The 19,910-nt window shown below is 34.2% G+C and overlaps 2 protein-coding genes across 2 annotated transcripts; both read left to right on the top strand.

Annotated features, from left to right (window-relative positions):
- Positions 1-3,633: 3,633 nt before the first annotated feature.
- Positions 3,634-10,699, top strand: TRIADDRAFT_55118 (uncharacterized protein; the record flags this gene model as incomplete). Its single annotated transcript, XM_002111718.1, has 7 exons — positions 3,634-3,684; positions 3,914-3,979; positions 4,052-4,388; positions 4,517-7,869; positions 8,077-8,277; positions 8,457-9,275; positions 9,518-10,699. 7 exons carry the CDS (start codon positions 3,634-3,636, stop codon positions 10,697-10,699), a joined length of 6,009 nt encoding a protein of 2,002 aa, XP_002111754.1.
- Positions 10,700-16,418: 5,719 nt separating this feature from the next.
- On the top strand, positions 16,419-19,426 carry TRIADDRAFT_55117 (uncharacterized protein; the record flags this gene model as incomplete). Its single annotated transcript, XM_002111717.1, has 11 exons — positions 16,419-16,460; positions 16,582-16,683; positions 16,981-17,097; positions 17,227-17,281; positions 17,401-17,501; positions 17,598-17,615; positions 17,724-17,855; positions 17,957-18,098; positions 18,235-18,346; positions 19,145-19,256; positions 19,370-19,426. 11 exons carry the CDS (start codon positions 16,419-16,421, stop codon positions 19,424-19,426), a joined length of 990 nt encoding a protein of 329 aa, XP_002111753.1.
- Between the last annotated feature and the right edge of the window lie 484 nt (positions 19,427-19,910).

Here is a 19,910-nt window from a genome sequence, read left to right as displayed (position 1 = left end):
ACATCACGGCCCTGTTGCACACTGGACAGTAATTTCACCTACTTTTATCACCAATAAAAGGTGCACTGTAAGGCGCTTTCAGTTCACAGTAATAATAATCGCGATACTGCTGTAATTCATCGCTTCTCTAGTAGTATGCAATGTAGATGCTACGGGTATATGTAAGTAAATCAGTCATCTATGCAAAGAGTTTTATATTCATACTGTAGTTCATTTCTAATTTTTATATTTCAACTAATTTACTAGGTGTTAGGAGAGTTGCACAGAAGTTCTAAGGATGTTTACTTCTCAAAGAAGTTTCTATGTACTTTACGGAATGCAGACATGTCGAAGATATAGTGTACCTGGTCAAATAGTCCATGACACAGTATACTTGAGTTGATAACGTATTTTTTTACGTCTTGCTTAGATATTAATTGGCTGATGTCATTGATTCATTTCTCTCGAATGCATAACAAAAAATTACTGCTGTGCCGTAGCAGAGCGGTCTCTCAACTCTTACAACATTACGGTATTTTGAAATCAGTGCACGTGAATCATATGGTAGTGATGACGGATTAACAGCCATGGCTACGTTGTAGTCTAGTAGTAAGTAGTACACAGTATTTAACTAGTATGCCATATCGCGAGAAAACTGCATTTTGTGGTTCTACGTCAAAATTGTTCATGGTTTGAAGCTTGGATAATAATATTATGATATTGTCAATTCTTCACAGCCCGATTCAAGTGGCCGGTGTGCGTCATGGAATGATTTTATTTTTGCTTGAGAGATAAATGCAGATAGTCCTTGGCAAAAGAACCAATCCTTATAATAAAGTAAAAGTAACAAAGAAAATGGATGCTGTCGTGCAATTCCTTTGGAGATACAGTACTTGCACTGATAAACACATGATCTAGGAAATGTTGCACTCTTCATTCTGCATACTCCGGGCAGTCATCACGAAGGATAAGTAGGGTAACCGTTGCTGTTGTATACTCCCAATTCAGTGAAGCACAAAGTGGAGTCATTAAACTATTGTGATTCTAAAAAGCGAGCAGCAAGGAAGATGGCGCAAAGGAGCTAGAGCGCTGCTTTCTCATTTTGCCCAAGAAAGGCGCAAAGTGAGTCGAAAACCCGCGACTGTACAATGTACTGTAGTGTACAGTACACAGTACCGTATCGTATTACTGTACTGTACAGTACAGTACGGAAATCTATTCTTGGAATGACGTACAAATGTACTGTAGTTGCATTCCTCCTATAAGATACCTTACCAAACAGTATCTTGAGCAACAGTGAATACACTATTCTTTCTTTTTATGGCGTACAAATATTGTAGTTGTATTCCTCCCTATAAGATACCTTACCAAACAGTATCTTGAGCAACAAAATGATACAAAATTTGTCTAATAAGGACTTGAAATTATAATGTCATATAATTTCAAACAGTGGGAAATACTTATGAGACACCCTGTACTGTACAGTACACTATTCTTTTTATTCTTTTTATGACGTACTGTACTGTACACTGTACACTGTACAGTACAGTGGAGTGGTGCTAGTACCTTACACTGGACAGACTACAGTACGGTCATGTCAGGCCACGTGATCTACAGTACTGTACAGTGTACAGTACTGTGCAGTACAGTAGATTGTAGCCATCGTCCAGCCAGACTTGTCTGGCTGAAGACGATGATTGGATTGGTATTAAATTCATCAAGACTGCTCGCATCAGTCTAGTCCATCGTCGAGCAATCGAGTCTACTACTGTAGTCAGTAGAGTACAGTAGTGTATTTGGCGCCACACTGAATCAAGTTGTTTGCAAGTTGGACTCGTCCAATGCCCTTCTCCATTTTGGTAAGTTGCTATCTTCACCATCATTTCTGTCAACAATGTTACTTCAATTCGTCGATGCAATAGTCTTACTGGTTGTTATGGCTTGTTCAGCTAATATGCATCTTATGACTATTGGTACTTTTGTAAGATACTGCATACAGTAGACAGTATGATAATGACAAAATTGGAAGAAAGAAGATGAATTGAGTATACCACCTGTCTTATCTATCATTGACTAATAGATGAATACAGATTTTATAAGTTTTACCCTTCAATTTTGCAAGAATTGCACTGATTTATTGACATTGGAATTGGATGGCATCTTATGATTGAAACTTAGAGTATGACGTGATAAGAATAGAAAATTCTATACATTTGAAAGGACAATGTTGTACTAGAAAGTTACCTGTGCTCTTTTATTTGTTTAGATTTATTCAATTAATTCCTCTTTCGTGAATAGTTATTATAAAAATTGAAAATGATCAATCGTTGTGTCATAAAGGTAGAATGTTGGTACTTATACTATTTTAGATTGCAATATAGTTCAAGCTGATACTAATAAGACAACATGATGATAACATCCTGTTTGTCCAATTTTCTAGAATCGTAGATAAATTGAGCTTGATCCTCTTCTTCATGCAACAGTACATGATACGATTGTACCGTAATATTCATCCCCACAGAAGAGTGACAGTAGTAAAGACTACTGGATGAATCATTTGCGCAATAAATGAATTAGCTTCATCTGAATCATAGCAAGGAATGCACATATCATTACGATATAGATATATAGACAGTGTAATACATCATTGCCATTGAAGAAGTGATTATTGCCAAATGCTTTCATCTTTTTACTTCCTACGAGTTTAAACATACATTCGAATGCTGTAAGTTTGCAAATGACTGAAATAACGATGATGCACATATAATGATGATATAAGTATACCTATACAGCGGTATACATCATAATTTTATCATTGCAGAAGTAATTTTATTGTTTGATATCCTTCTATCCCTTATCTATTTATTCGAAGAATTACTGTAACTATGGTTATTATTTATTTATTACTCGCCTGTTATGTGCCAACTTAAAGCGTAAGGGTTAAAAAAAATAGCGCTTTAATAATACGGATTAAAATCTTTCGTGAGTTGTCTAGAGTATAATTCCTCTCTACCATCTTATAAAATATCCCGCGACTGGTCCCTCTCTAAATTTGTAAAATATAGTCAAAGTAATAATTAAAAATAATATTCATAATTGTATGTAATGAAAATCGAAATTGAATCAAGTGGCAAAGTCATGTTCTATTCCATTTTTACATAATACTAATATAAACCAGCTATTAGTTTGGACCACCTTTTGTCTCTTCTTGTAATTATTGTCACTGGAAATAATACGTACAATCAGCTGTTGCCTTGGGATGCTACTGTACGTAAATTGATTATGATTACAGTGAAGATCTTTTATAGTAGATGTACTTGAACAATAGATCTATTTGAAATTGAATATATTGTGCTACAAGACTAAATTGCAGAGTAAAAATATGAATATCGAAGCAATAAAATCATTACAATGTGAAGCTATACAGTACTTTTTTCTATTGGTGTTAGTTGAAATGCTTTGCAAACAGATATTGTGTAATCGACTAAAATATAGACAATAGTAGTAGTAGTTGATTGGTAGTGTAAGCAACAAATTTTAAACCTATTAGTAAATTTGGTTGTAATGGCTTTCTAATAATGGCGATGATAATCGTTGATGACGTTGTATTATCGTTGTTAACTTCTCTGAATATAGCAACATTAAAATATCAAGATGAGTACTGACGAAACTACTGGTGAACAACTATTGGATCTTAGTTTTCAAGTAAGGATAAACATTTGACATAATTATATCGTTATTCATACTACGGAGGTTTATGACTAGCAACATTGGATGAATAATGATGATTAATTAATTGAGATTTGCTAATACAACTTCAGTTTGACATTGGTGAAATGGTAGTAGGTTACATACAGTATAATACTATCACGATCGACAGATAACAATTAGATAGAGTTATTAATGTCTACTTTACGCGATTCCGTTATTGAAGCCACCGCAAGAACCAACTCCTGAGCAAGAAGAATTTCGACGAGACGAAGAACGCCGCCAAGAAGAGGTAAATAGTAATGAATGCACTAATCAAGCAATTATCTATACCTAAATTGAACATTTATATTGTCTGTTGTAGTTGCGCCAGGCAGTTTTAGAGAAACTACCAGGGAATGTTCCTATGCCTAGTATATACGATGTGGAGGCTAATGAATCGCATGGTGTCAATGATTCCTTACTTAGTCAAGATGGAAATGAAAATAGAGAAATCCAAGTTGAAAATAATGATGATAGTGTACCCTCAGAACTATCACTATCTAATGATCAACTAGACAATATAAAGAGTGCTGGCAATACTTGGCAAGCATCAACCCCTTTTGTTGGTAAATCGGAACAATTTGATACTTCGAAAGGGATTAGTTTTGTTACTCCGCCTCGTGCTCCGAACTTTCCTTCAAATATATATCACATATCAGGTATGTAAAATGGCGCTAAGATTTAAAAATAAGACCTCTACTCATTAATAACCTAAATTTAATTGTGCTATCTTCCTTCGCTTTTTTAATTGATTAATGGTTATTTTTCATGACTACAACCGAATTAGGTGACGTTGATAACAATAATTCTAATATTTCCGAACTAACTCAAAACTTAATTACTGGATTTGATCATGATCAAACGATCTTAGAACAGAGAGAAAATATTAGCACAGATGTATCACCACATGTGAAAGAACTAGAGCCTGAAGAGCAAGAGGAGGAATATCATTCAGAGAAAGACAAGGGCAACAGTCACAATAGCTCTGTTAATGAGTTTGTGATAGATACTGATGCATCAACATTTCCTGAACCTATATCAGACAATGTTGTGCCCTCTGAATCGACTGATCCTCTTATACTAAGTAATGTAAACTTTATGATTCCAACCGCCGCTGGCATAAATATTCCCCTCTTTGGCGACTCTAACGTTAAAAGACAATCCTCTGGTGATCCACCTTCAACTAAAAAGGATGACAATATAAAATTGGAAGAAAATGATGATTACCTTAATCGTTCACAGACTCAACATGAGCATTACACTAGTACAGCACGAGCAGTAAAAATTGATCAATATCAGGAAATTTCCAAGACTAGTAGCAATTCCACTACTGGACATGATGTATCTCCAAATTCTAGTGATGCTTCTGTCGCTCAACTGCGAATTTTATATGAAGCTCGGGGTCGCAAAGTAGATGAACTTAGTCAGCAGCTATTAACATTCAAGGAAGATAGTGATAGGCAAATACGTATATTGCAACACAAAGTTCTTCTATCGCAAGATGAATGTCAGGCTTTACATTCCAATATTCAACAATTTCAGAACATGATATCCGAAAGGACTATTGAATGTGATGAATTACGTAAAAAACTAACATTAACAGACGATGAGAAGAAATCTCTCCGATCTGAAAGAGATGAAGCCATAAGTAAATTGCATATAGCAGAGTGCTCTATTGAGGCATTAAATCAACAAATATCTGAATATTCGCGCTCAGAAACAATTCTCCGATCCAGGGAACAACACGACAAGATAGTTGCATCTTTGAAAGAGCGCCATCAAGAAGAAGTGTATGAATTAAAAGAAATGCATGATAAGACTGCTTCTCAACTTTCTGAATTGTATTCGGAAAAGGAAAGGTTAGAAAGTGAATTAATAAATGTTAAAAAACGTGCTAGAGAAGCTGAGTTAGACCATACTGAAGCTATCAAGAAGTTAACACAGAATTTGCATGAGTTTCAAAATCGCTATACTAAAGTACTAGAAGAGGGTTCAGTAAAGGACGTCCTCGAACTTCGTGATCAGTTACATAGATCGGAAACTGCAAAATCTCTTGGCGAAGGTTTATGTGAAGATTTGAAAAAAGAAGTTACCGAATTAAAAGATCAGTGTAAAATGTATGAAGCGGCACTAAGATTGGGCGTTCAGACATCGGGTATTTCTCCAGGGTCATTAAATGAATCATTGCCTCAAAATTCTGATGCTAGCTTTCAATGGTCTACCAAGGATGAAGATTCAAATGTTGAAGCAGACGATATAGTTAATGGTTTGCGTGTAGAACTTGACCGATGTCTTGCTAGTAATGCCGCAAAGCGATCTGAGATTTATCAGTTAAGATCAGAATTAAAGGAAGCTTATCAAGATTTAAAGAATGAAAAAGAAAAATGTAGCAGGACAGAGTTAGTGTGTGCTTCTCTCGAAAATCGTATGCAGCAGCTAGAAATTGACTTAAAGTGTGCAAGAGATTCGCAAGTTGGAGAAAGTAATTCGGAAAGAATTTTACGACAACAAAATAAGCAATTAAGGGAAGATTATGACGATATATGTTGTAAATGGCAAGAAGTAAAGCATGATTTAGCTAGCAAATTGAATGACGTTAGTGAATTAAATAGATGTAATTCTGAACTGAAAGAATCTTTAGAGCTGACTAAACGTGAGGCTGAAAAAGATAAGCAAGAAAGTGTAGAAAGATGCCGTTTAATGTGTAAGCATCTACATGAAACTGCAATTGATCAGTTAAAGACTGGAATGACGTCTGCTTTTGAAGATGCTAAAGAAAAGCTTGTTCAGCAACACCGGGATGAAATAAGTATTTTAGTGGAAGAGATCGATGTTCTCAGGAATGAATTGCATAAAGCTAAAGAAGCTTATGTACGCCTTGCTGATGAACAATCTTTGACCGAGTCTCGTATGAAAGAGGAATATCAAAAAGTAGCGGATGAAGCCATATCTAAGGCTCTCGAAGAAAGTGGTACCAAAAATATACGTAAGGATTGTATCGACGTTTCTATTTTAGCAAATGAAACATCGATAATAGGTCAGTTACCTAAAAGGGAAAATACTGAAGAGGAGTTACAGAGGAGAATGGCAATCGAATTAGCTATAGCGAAAACGAATTGGATTGAAGACCGAGAAGAGAAATTTAGAAAAGCTGTTGAAAGTAGCGTCTCTACTGCAAAAAGGCAGTGGGAAGCTGAATTAACTGCTGTCCATGAAGTACACTATCAGTCTAGGCTTGCTACTGCTAAAGCTGAAATACAGTTACGCTATGAGAAAGAAGTTGATATTGCAGTTGAAGAAGCTGTCAGCAAAGTTAAGAAAGAATACGAAGGTAATTTTCAGCAAAGAGTGGCTTCTGCTATCCAAGAATCTGCTCATGAAACAGAAAATGAATTAAAGATAGGGTATCAGAAGTCAATAGAAGATGCTATATGCAAGGCTCGTAAAGAGATGAAAGAAGAAATGGAGTCCAGACATAAGTTGGAGCTCGAAGTAGTTCTAGAAGAGGTTACTTCTAGCTTAAAGGCAGAACATCGCAAAGAAATAGAAATAGCTATTAGTGAGACGGCTTTAAACTCTCGTGAAAAATCAAAAGCTGAATTTAATGCTATGCTAGATGATCTTCGCAGTACGGAAATTGAGAACTTAAAGAGTAATTTAGAAGAAAGATATGCTATGAAACTGAATAGTGCCGTAGAAAATGCATTGGAGAATGCAAAAGCAGAATGGGCTGAAGTGTATGAGAAAAATACACTAGATAGAATAGAATCTGCCGTAAGGGAAGAAAAGAAGAAATGGAACGATGAAATGCTATCTAATCAATCTAGGTTATGGGAGGAGCAAGCAGCACAATTAAAATCAAAATGGGATGAAATGGCTGCTGCAGAACGACAGAAAGCTATCGAAATTGCTATTACAAATGCTGAAATCAAGTGGCTTCGGGAAAAGCAGGAGGCCGTCGAAGCTGGCATCAAATCGGCTCGAGATGTTTGGATGCGCGAACATAAAGTCTCTGTCGTCACTGCTGTAGAAAATGCGGTAGATACCGCACGAAGTGAATGGAATCAAAATTTAACTCATCGTTTAAGTGATATCGAACAACGATGGTCTGTAGAAGTAGAAAAGCAAAAAGTTAAAGAGGTTATTGAAAAAATTATAAATAATCTGTAGTATATATTCATTTTTAAATTGTATACTGCAGTGTACAGTTGGCCAAGATCACCACATAGGTAGCTAATTTTATTAAGTTATAGCTGCTTATAAGATTAAGTTAAAAGCGACTACATGTACGTGTATAGAGGTAAATATTTTTCGAAATTATACTCTAAATTCTTTTTAAACTTGCAGGTAAGTGATGCATTGACGAAAGCGAAATCTGAATGGAAAACTGAGTTTGCACGTGAACTGCAAAGTATCGTCAATGTAGAAATAAACAGATCGTTTGCCAACTGGGCGTCTTCTAATGGCTATGCCGCGAATGTTGTAAATCGAATTCCCTCTAGTCCTATAGATTTACCACATTACGCTCCTATTCGCCAACAAATTCAGGTATTTATATGATTTTATGCCTTTAATTTTAAGCTAGTATAGTAGTAGAAATAAGTACAATATTTTAGATTTCTTGACTCCTGGAGATAGATCTTTATACCCTCTTTAATTAGTTAAGTAATCCTATTTGTGGCCGTACGAAGACGCTTAATATCTACTGGCTATATTTAATTAAATAGGAAACTGTCACGACACTTTTAGCTGCAATAAGTAGTTCTTGGGAACATGACATGACAAGAAAACTTCATGAAGCTATTAGAGAAGCCATTAGCGAGACTGAAACTTCTGTTCAGAAAAGAATGAGCGTTGAATTTCAGCAGAAAGTTAAAGCTACCATGGAGCAGAATGAATTAAAATATCAACATTTAAAAGAGGAAGACCTGAAGCAATTTTCGATATCAAAGGAAAAAGCCTTTGCAGAGTTGAATGAGCTGTGGCTTCAGAAATATGAAAAATTAAATAATGATAATAAAGCTTTGGTTGATAATGCGGTGTCATCACTAAATAAAAAGTTTGCATTAGAGAAAGCTGAGATAACCAAAAAGCATACAAGTGATATGCAACAGTTGATAGCAAATCAAACAATTAAGAGTGAGCGCGACCTACACAACTTAAAAATCGATTGTGAACGGGATTTTTTGAATAAACTTGCTTTAGAGCGTAAGGAATGGGAAGCGCAAAACCGAACAATTAAAGATAAGTATCATTCTGCTCTATCAAAACGTCAGCAAATGTGGGAATATGAACGTGAAAATCTCCAGCAACAGTTAGCTTCTGCGGAATCTATAAAGGATTATCATGAAAAAGCGTTGGCAGCGGCGCATATTAGATTTGAAACCAAATACAAAGCTGATATTGAGCTAGCGGCTAAGAATTATAAAGCTACTAAGCAACATTATGAGGATAAAATAAAAGATATGATTGAAAAGTATGCAGCAGAGATTGAAAAATTGGCAAAGGATGCTAAAAAGCCTATTGTAAACGTTGCAGCTTGTCAGGTAAAATTAAATTAACCTTGCATATGCGAATATATCCAGCAGTGTCCTTAAAAGTCAACCCGAAACCTGGCTCGAGGGCGGGATTCGGGTTAAGAATTTCTGTAGTGATACAATGTTTGTGTAGCGGTTGCACTCATTTTGAGTTAGAAAATCAACCATTTGATCGGGTTCGGGTTGTATTTTCACCCCATTTAAGGACTCTAATATCCAGTATTTATTGTTATTATTTTATTCTTTAACAGACGGAATCATTTTCGGAGTTGACCGCCTCTTATGATAAGAAATATATTGAAAAGCTGGAAATGCTAGGAGAACGTTATATTTCGACTATGCTAAAAATACGACAAGATATTATGCGATTTATGACGCAGAGTAGAGAGCGCACAGCTGCGAAGATGCGTGCTGGAATTTTAAGAGAGCGAATTGATGTGGCTAAACGATGTAAAGTGCAATTTACGAGCTGTGTTAGGAGGCTAATTAATGAAGAATTTTCAAATTTGACGAAAACTGATATCAGCAAGTTCATTAAATCTGTAGAAAAAGCAGTAGAATTATCAGACTTATACAATACTGGTTTAATAAGTACCCCTAAGATTGATAAAGATATATTTAGTGATCTTAAGAGGGACATGTTAGCCTTCAATGCTGTGTTAGAAAGTGAGAATTCAATAAATTTTGGCCATTTATTGACGACGGAATCAAAAGATCTTGAAGCTAATCAGAATGGCACTAAAAGCAGCCGTAATGACGAAGAAGGCAATCATTTTGAAGAGGCCCTTCAGCTAGTGGCGCCAAGTATCTCCGCGAAAATTACTGCAATACCAGTATCAACCGGTAATATTATTAAAGGTAAAGCTAATTCATTATCTAACATTAGTAATGGAGATAAGAGTCTAGAAAGACGATCGTCTTCAACTAGTATTGTAGATGTGCATGGGGCAAAGACAAGAGATAAAGATGTTAGGGTTAATCGTGCACACAGCCAAGCGGATTTGTTTGTTAACAAGGCAGCTGATGACGATAAAAATACCGGTCGTAGCAGTATTTCCAAACTTAAGCGTCCATCTGGAGTTAATAGTCCTCCACTAATTCATGGGCTGGTCACTAAGGATTTTTTAGCTAAACCAGTTCCACATTTGGCATCACAAACTTCAACTAATCGTGATGCAAAAGGAGGGAAAAATTCGAAATCTTCTAATCCCCTTAAGCGCACACGAAATGTTTGGGTCCAGAGTTCGGAAATGGAGGGTGATGCGCGTTTTGGCATCAGCAACACATCTATAACAGCCGGGCCTAGTTCAGCAAGCAAGTTTGGTACTGATGATAATTTGCCTTTATCTTCACCAGATCCTGATTGCTATTCGGAATTACCTTCAACAATGAGTTTTATTAAACGCATGCGAAATATTCATTTGAAAGATTGACCGCAGTTACATAGCTTGTCAACTGATGATTTCTAAACCGCTAAGTATCTTCTAAAATGGAATATTTGAAATGCCTTTTTTAAGATAACTTATAACCGAATGAAAGCAATTTATGTTGCTTTATTTGGTCAAAATTAATCCCTCTTTTCGATATTATTATAACTCCTGTATATTCCACGCGCTTGCTATTTTAAAGTCTTTACCTGCGAATTTCAATTATAATTTAATTTATTACATTACTGCTCATTTTATGTAATCTTTTATCTATATACGTAACTTAATATTTATCATTTAAACTGCAATGTACCTTGTATAGTTACAAACTTAGATATTATGATCAATCAATTATTATATATATAATATTCCGAGAGACGAACTGATAACGAGATAACTGTACATTATTTATCACTGTCATAACACTTACTGCATGTAAATCATGCTTTTCATCAATGTATATGTAATGTACCCAATGCTATTTAAGACTGGTGAATGATACACAATCAAGTTTGTGTTGCATTTAACACCCTATCCTATCCGCTACTTCATTTACATTTTCGCATAAACTCACTATTGGATGAATTTTATTTAATTAACCAATACGCTTTCGATCCAATTCAATATGGCAATCAGTACATATTACTCAGTAATTTACTGAATTGCCATGTAATTTGTTCAACAACCATGGATATGGTCTTTGTTGATGTATTGCACCACGAAATATTATAATAAAAGCTAACAACTATAATAAAATCGTTACGCTTGTACAAATACCAATACTCGTACTAGCTGAGTGCATTGAAATAATCTGCCCAAGTATCATAATCCACACGACCAAAGCAAAAGTAAATTGCACGATCTAATGCCATTGAAGGAATGCGCAGTCGGTGTTGGCGTAGTGTAGAGTAAAGGGTCTCTACTGCACAGTGTACAGTAGATCTATCAAACTGGTACAGTATTGTACTGTACCCTGTGCACTGTAGTACTGTACTGTACTGTACTGTACCCTAGTCATACTGTGCTCATACCAGACTCGCCTATAAAAAGACATGTTGAGTGAAAGGTTTGGACAATTCTTGGAATGCGCGCGATACTGGACAGTATTGAGCTATAGAAATTTCTGGCCTGCAATTGAAATTTGAATCTGCCAACCTTCAATCAGTTCATTGCTTAAGATATTTCAAAGGTAGGAATCGTACCCAACAATCCTTTCAGTTATCACTGATCGCCCAGTTGTAAGGCTGAGGATTTTGCCTATTTTTTTGTGTGAATGTCCAACATGATAACGAACGCTTACAAGGATTGCTAGTGATTTACTGTAGAAGGCGAACGTCTTGCAACTGTTGACATTAGAGTTTCAAATAGTTTTTCTATGAAATTTTTTGTTTGTTTGCCCCGGTTGGTAGAGTAGTGATTGTGACGGATTTCGATCATTTGATAGAATAGTAAGAGCGTAATTTTACGAATAACATAATAGAAACTTTGCAAGTACACTACTATTATAAAGATACAACTGGCAGCATTCGGGATCAAGTTACTGCATTAAATATACTGTGTGGTATAATATATAATTAATCATTAAATACTGTAGTAAATTAGATTATACACCTATATTATGCTATGCTCCTATCACTGTTCACACGTCATCCATGATAGGCCGTCTCACAGACTGGAGGTCGGTCATCCATACGTCGTCGTAATGCATATCCGCCCTGCCCGATAGCACAATTCGTTTGGCAGATTGAAAGTGAGTAGAAATGGCGTAGTGTTGAAGTAATTGAATGTCAGTAATTAGAATAATTATTGCTTTGATAGACATAGTAGTTGGTAAAGGATAGTACTGGCTGGATGCACGAAAAATTCTTTTCCAATAATTTTTAAGACCGGATTTAGTAGATAACTCATAGCACTTCCTGAAGGTCATATACTGGCCGCGTCACTGACAGTGTCATTGATTTTATTTGTTGCAACAAAGATCTGTCAAATTTCTCTTTGAAATATAGAGTTGTCTACTTTAGCCTTACTACAACAAACTATGTTGCAATCATGTCTTTCTTAAACGAAATAGTTTAGTTTTCCTGTTGTAAATGATGCCCTTACACAGAGTAAAATATTTGGTTATTTAAAAGGTAGTTAAATATCAACATTATTATGTACAGTTTTACCCTCGACGTATGATAGAGTGAATTTATTTCTTTGACTCGCTATGAAATAGGACATTACTACTCTGTAATTTTCATTGTGACTTGTGAAGCATATACGAACATGAGGTAGATGTCTATCCAAAGTATACCAGTAGATGATTAGAATCCCCGATAGCATAGTCAGAATCTTTTTCTTTCAAGACGAGACTATTACAAAATTATTATTCACATGATTTTCAGTTGGTGTTCAAAGTGCCGCACAGTACGTCAGTTATAGATCGTGCTTTCCTCTGTTATTACCGATATACAAGAATATTTACATATTCGCTTAAGACGATGAAAAGGAAGAAAGCAGCCGCTATATTTAAATTATTAAAGACGGATTTAAGCAATACATTACGAAAGAATATACAATAGATGGACGTAATACAGTACAATGTTAAATATTCGATGAAAGTACCTCACGATACGTTTATTTATTTTACTTGGTAAAACGCTGTGTAATAATAATTAAGTAAGACAGTTACTATGAAATTGAAGAGCTTTACCGCAATCAGTATCCACTTAGCATATTATATTAGACTTTTCCTTTACAAATGCAACTGACAAATCAGTCGATGAAAGTACCTCACGATACGTTTATTTATTTTACTCGGTAAAACGCTGTGTAGTTAATAATTACGTAAGACAGTTACTATGAAATTGAAGAGCTTTTACTAGAAATCAGTATCCATTTAGCATATTATATTAGACTTTTCCTTTGCAAATGCAACTGACAAATCAGTCATTTTGGGGGCTTTTACGCCAAGATCGTCCATACAGTAGCACAGTACATGTACAGTATACATTGCGTATTTGCGTCATGAGATGAATGAACCACATAAAGATGGTTAATCAGAGTCATGGAAACTAATAACAATTAGTAGAAGTATTCCTGCGTCTAAATGAGCTATACAGGTGTACATACAGTATTCAGTAGTACCTACAGTCGATGCTGACGTGAATCAGATGATAGTTGCGTTTATTTTGTGTCAGGCTAGCATATTGATACCAACCAACTCTTAATTACTACGTTATACAGTACACGTTGTGACGATTTGTATATAAATCAAGTCAATACGATTGATTCGATCATTTATCTCAAAATTAAGAATATGCTGTATTCCTAGTATTAGCATATATATTAATCGATTTTGGCGGATACATAGCACTTGAGAATGCAGCATTGCATTTAGAGTTAATGCAATACGGTAAGTCTATTTATTAAATGTAAAATGCAGTAGATCACGTTTTATACGGTGTTGTTCCTACTGTTTATAGGAAATATTTATTTAAAACCGTTTTACAATCCGCTATTATGATGATTATTGGAATGTCCGACAGACTAGAGTTAATCAACTGTTAATAAGATGCTAAATTAGAGAAATGTTCTTTAATTTAATTTAGATACGTCTACATCTATAACTTTATAATGGTACTTGTTACTGTATAATAACTTGCAATCATTAGCCTTGAAAGATTCAGTACCGCAGTTAATTATGAGCTTAGCACTGACTCTTATCCAACTATTCGATTCAAGCCAATCATTACTTTCTACTTGGTCATTAATATTAAGCTTCCTTTCTACACCCTGAAATTTACTTTCGAAAATTCTATTCTAAATTGACATCCACGTATTGACAAATTTAGGATCGAGTTACTTTCAGTAGAGTCTGTAGTTACGTCCATTAACAAACAAATGTACTCTTAGTCAATACGTTTACTGTATACCCTCAGGCCAATTTGAAATGGATAGGAATTTAATCGGTTGAAGAACGATTACACATTCAAAATCTAGTGTTCCTAAAAATAATTTCGGTACAGTTTTAGGCATTGAAATGCTAAACGTTTTGATGATTTTATGTCATATTTTGTCATGTATCCTTTCGGTTTTATCGCGGCTCCTATTTTATATTCTCTGTGATGTTTTTGAATCGCTAGGGGAATCTATTGTTGATTTTATTCAATATCATGCTTCGATGATGACAAGATCAATCCAATTATCGATGACTTACTTTATGTTATCCTTGTAGACTTGCTTTTGATTTCGAAATAGTTAATTGTACGTTATTCATCTTCAAAATTAAAGAATGACAATAGTAAATAATTTGTTAAGCAAATGGAATCGCTGTGATTGTCATTTGAATTTCTGACTTCCTTTATTCTCAGACACAAGGCGACATAACATAAGCATATTTTATTGTTCTTGCTGATTGATGTTTTTCTACAGGCTAAATTATATTTGGTTAGATTAAGAGCAACGTATCATATAACGTAATAAATCAGCCTAACGACTGAATGATCCTTGCTTCGTTATATAACAATTATATGTTCATCCATCCTTCTTACTATTAGTCAATATTGTATTTCATATGATTATCCATTGTCCACATGCACAAAAATAATTATTTATAAAGGCACTGAAGGTGGTCTGTAAAAGTAATTAACTTTACAATCGAATGATTCGAAATATGACAGTTGCATCTTGGCTATTTGAGAAAGGAACTACTAATACTGCCTTCCTTTTATGAATATCTATCTATTGCCATCAGATTAATTTTAGTTGGAGTTTATCTATTTAGTTACTGCTTTATTCATTCTCTAACTTGGCCGTAAAAATCTTAGCGTACGCGCATATTACATACGACTTGCTCTAACGGTAAATATTCTTATGAAGGTGAACTGTATACGTACAAAATTCTAGTAAGTTAAGGCATAATTACAGTATCATCGTAGTTCAGTTTCAATACATATACTAGTTAGTATTATTAAACATTTCAAGATTAGGAATGGCAACCAACAAAGGATTAATAATAATTTGAAGGTGTAGATATGTGGCTTGTCTTACTTTTTACACATACTGCAAGACAGCTTTCTTTCGTTGTATCGATAATATAACTGACTGGTAGTACTATTACTGTCTGTGCTTGAGAACACTAATGGTAAATTACTTACTGCTACTTATTATTTTAGTGAAAAAGTTAAAACTTTACTTAACATTAATAAGACTGCATAACAGCATTGTAAAATGTTTAAATTTCGTTACTTAAACAGATTTAGGGTCTCATGATGAAAGCGTATTTATCCTTTATTCTTACTTCATAAACAGAAATCATTAACTTATACGAATATTGGTTCTATTTTCTAAGTAGTGTTGGGCAAATAGAGGTATTGTCATGATTTTTTTATCTACGCATTGTAGCTGATATTCGAATACCTTTCTGTTACTCTTATGGTTTAGGCAGGATATTGTACTATCCAGATGTAGACCTTTTTATCGTTATAGAACAATGTCATTCGTAGTATCTATTACCTGTAATTGATTATTGTTTTTGATTTCTCTTTAAATTAGTACTAATATAAGCCCCTTACGGTTAAACCTCAGAGATTACTGCTACAAATTTAATGTAGTAGATTAACAATACTACATGTACGTATATTTTAAGTGAACTTTTTCTATTCTTTCAATGGTAGGGTCTGAGATATATCCGCGTGTTTCTGACGAGACTTTAACGATATGATAAATCTTACGAGGACTTATGGCCGGTGATCTTGATTCGAACTCAGTTTGTGTGAATATGGTAAAGCCGTTAATCAGTCTTGAGCTCTGAAAGTCATTTATTATTTATTTATGTTACGAAAGTCACAGAAATAATAGATATTTTGCATATCATTAATACGGTACTGTAATCCGATTTCCAGGAAAGAAAAGATAATCAAAGTATTAAATTGAACAATGATATTATTGAAAATTCAGCAAATCCCAATCAAGCAATGGTTCTAACGCATCGCCAAGATATACCTGTAAGTCTGTACGCCACTTGATAAAATTTTTAGTGGGTCTATCTGTTAAAAATGCATTTCAGGACAGATTTTGTTTAAAATCGCCTCTTTTGCCCATTTAAACATAGTTACTGTATGCTATGATTAATTTAGTTAAGACAACATCGCTTAAAAGAGCTGAAAACTAATAGGGATAATAATATATTATCGGTTAATAATATACTGATTTGTTGTAGGAAATATTACACGTATGTACCAGTTGTTTACAGTTCGCTTTTATCACATTATCAGTGATTTCTGTTTAAATTAATATTGTAGAAAGCCAGCGCAAATTTGCCTAACGATAGTAGTCCAGGCAGTTTTGTTAAAGTACCAAAGATGGATTTAGAAAATTTAGTAGCGGAAGTTATGCAACTAAAATCTTTCCTTCCGAAGGTGCGGTATTTTGTTATTGTGAGGTGTAATATTGCACATTTTTATAATTAAGAATATGGTCGAGACCAGGCGGTTTTTAGGTTTATTTTCCATTTATTGAAGATGATAATCCTATTCGCTACTGTCTAGATTGTTGCTGATGACCAGCGTTGCCTGAATCATTTTCCCTCAGGAAATGTTACCGGTATGCTTTTGTAGTGATATCATGTCGTTAAGTGCTTTGTTGCTTCTGATATAAATTCCTGAGCTATTGGCTAGTAATAAAATTAGGATATGATTGAATTTAGTTTATTCTATTATTAGGCAATAACTACCAACAATTATTTCAAGATTTAAAAACTGAATATGAAAATTTAAGGTTCAAACATGAGCAACTTGAAGATGAGGTGAAAGTGCAAAAACAGGTAAAATAGATTCTACAACCATTACCATAAGTGATGAGTTTCCGCAATACGTTTAAAAACTATTATTTCATCAATTCGTTCCGTTACCTTTTTTAGGAAACTGATCGTTTGCAGGTAACACATGATTCTACTTTTGGTTTGGTAAATGGTCGAAGAATAACTAAGAAATCGAATTTATTAATCAGCTATTTTACAGTGGCGAATTATATTTTAATTTAATAGGGAACTTTAACACAAATGAATGAAGAATTATCACAACAACTAGAATATTGCGCTAACATGGGTGCTTCGATGGGAACGATGCTGTGGAAGCTATCGAAAGATGAACAGTGTGTGCAATCGATGCTTGTTGGGGTATAGTTATGGTTTATGATCTATTTTGCATGCTTTAGAATAAATAATGAATTTGGACTTCTTTTTCCATAATGGTCCGTTTCCTGTGTAAAATATCATAGGTCAGAACGGAAGAGTTTTTACGATTGGTAGCACAAACGATAGATAGCTTTATCGCTACGTATTCTGATAAATCTGTTGCTATGCCTTCCGAAATTTCTGATGAATCCGAGTACATTCTGTCATTATGCGGAATCGTAACAAGTATGTAACATCTCTCATGTACTGTCATTATGTATTGCTATTAATGAGGACTGCTTCATAAATTGCTAATCTATAATTTCAAGTTTGATTGTTATTATTTTGATAATTTAAATCGTGAAATTGTAAAAATGTTCAGATATGGCAGCTACACCTGATGGGCGAGACTATCTAATTTCTAGTGAATGTGGTCGTGAGGTTTTCGAAGCATTTTTTACCGTTTTGTGTGCAGCTCCAAATAATAAGCTTAGGTACGAAATTTTTGATTGTAAATGCCATTAATGTTACTGATTCAATTTAAAATCGTAACCAGCACTAATTCAATGATATATACTTTCTTATTCTTCTCCATAAATTCCATTAGCACCAAATTGCGCAAGTTAGTACACCAATGCTATTGCATTTTTGTACACATTTGTTTATATTTATGTATCATAACGTCTCTATATCTACAAATCTTGAAATTGTTTCGCCATACAAGTGTTACTTATTAAATCGAAATTTTATTATTCTTGTAACATTCTAGTTTAATTTTGATGGCTGTATACAATATGAGGTATTGACTGGCTTGTTTTTAAAGAAATACCTTTTTCTAATTCATGCTTACCAGTTTAGATTGCTGATCTGACGGTGTGTTTAAATTTTACAGCATAAATCAGAGGGGGTTACGCTATGTTAGCTCAAGGGATGATATTTTACCTTTGATAGCGAATCTTTTGAAAGGTTGTATGAATAAGAAAAGTGATAATTGTTGTATGATTAATTTGTCTTTATGTATGTAATGGTTTTGGCTCGAAGTATTCTAACTGTATAGAGTATTTCCTTTTATCGACAAAACTAGCTGCATTAATTTGTTGTATAAGTTAGGCTTATCTGATGTGAGCAATACTAAAACGTAAAATTACTTATTTCATAAATATAGAAGAAAGTGATACTGAAACCAAATACAATACGTTAAGGTAATAATCGAAAACGTACAATGGTTATGTCTTATGATTCTTGAAGTTAGAATTTTGTTTTCACTACTTGTTAACAATTATTGGTTTTAGGCTATTGCAGTCACTAGCGCTTGAACCAGACAGTCCAGAGTTTACCAAAAAGTTACAAGCAACTATTCCATTGTCTTTAATTCATAATTTTATTGACGATTCTAGTTCAGAGGTATAATATTAGAGTTATTTGCTTATCGTGTAACTGATTAGCTGTGTTGATTTAAATGAGATTGTATGTTCTACCACATTTCAAGCTTAGTTGTTTCTTTATTTCCTTTACAGGTTAAGATGGCAGCCAATGAATTGTTATCAGATATTACAGCAATCTACCACAAATAATTTATACCCTCACAAAATACCTATATAACTCTTACTTTTACATATTAATTTATACGAGTTATGTCGCAATAAGAAACGACTTCAGGCCTAATAAATGAAATATCGCGAAATTTTTTAAATCTCAGTCAAAGAATGTTTATTTACGGATTTGTCCTGCATCCATTGAACTACATATAAAAGAGATCGGTGACTGAATATTGTTTGTCACTTGGATAATTTTTAGATTATAAATATGTTAACCGTTAAATATGGGAAAAGGAAAATGATTTAATTTACTAAAATCATGATGAAGGTTTTAATGTTTTATAACGGTGAATTGACCATCGAACTCTGAAAAGGCATAATCGCTGTATTTATGATTAATTTCATTCCGCCTATATTAAAATTTAATTTATCCTTGTTAGTATTAATCCGGAAAAGAATGGATTAATGATTGATACCCTTAAACTTAAGTCACCTTATGCAATAGGAAATCAGTTTCAGC

Source organism: Trichoplax adhaerens, genomic scaffold (genome assembly GCF_000150275.1).
Source record: "Trichoplax adhaerens TRIADscaffold_4 genomic scaffold, whole genome shotgun sequence".
Taxonomy (NCBI): Eukaryota; Metazoa; Placozoa; class Uniplacotomia; order Trichoplacea; family Trichoplacidae; genus Trichoplax; species Trichoplax adhaerens.
This window is presented reverse-complemented; position numbering and strand designations above follow the sequence as displayed.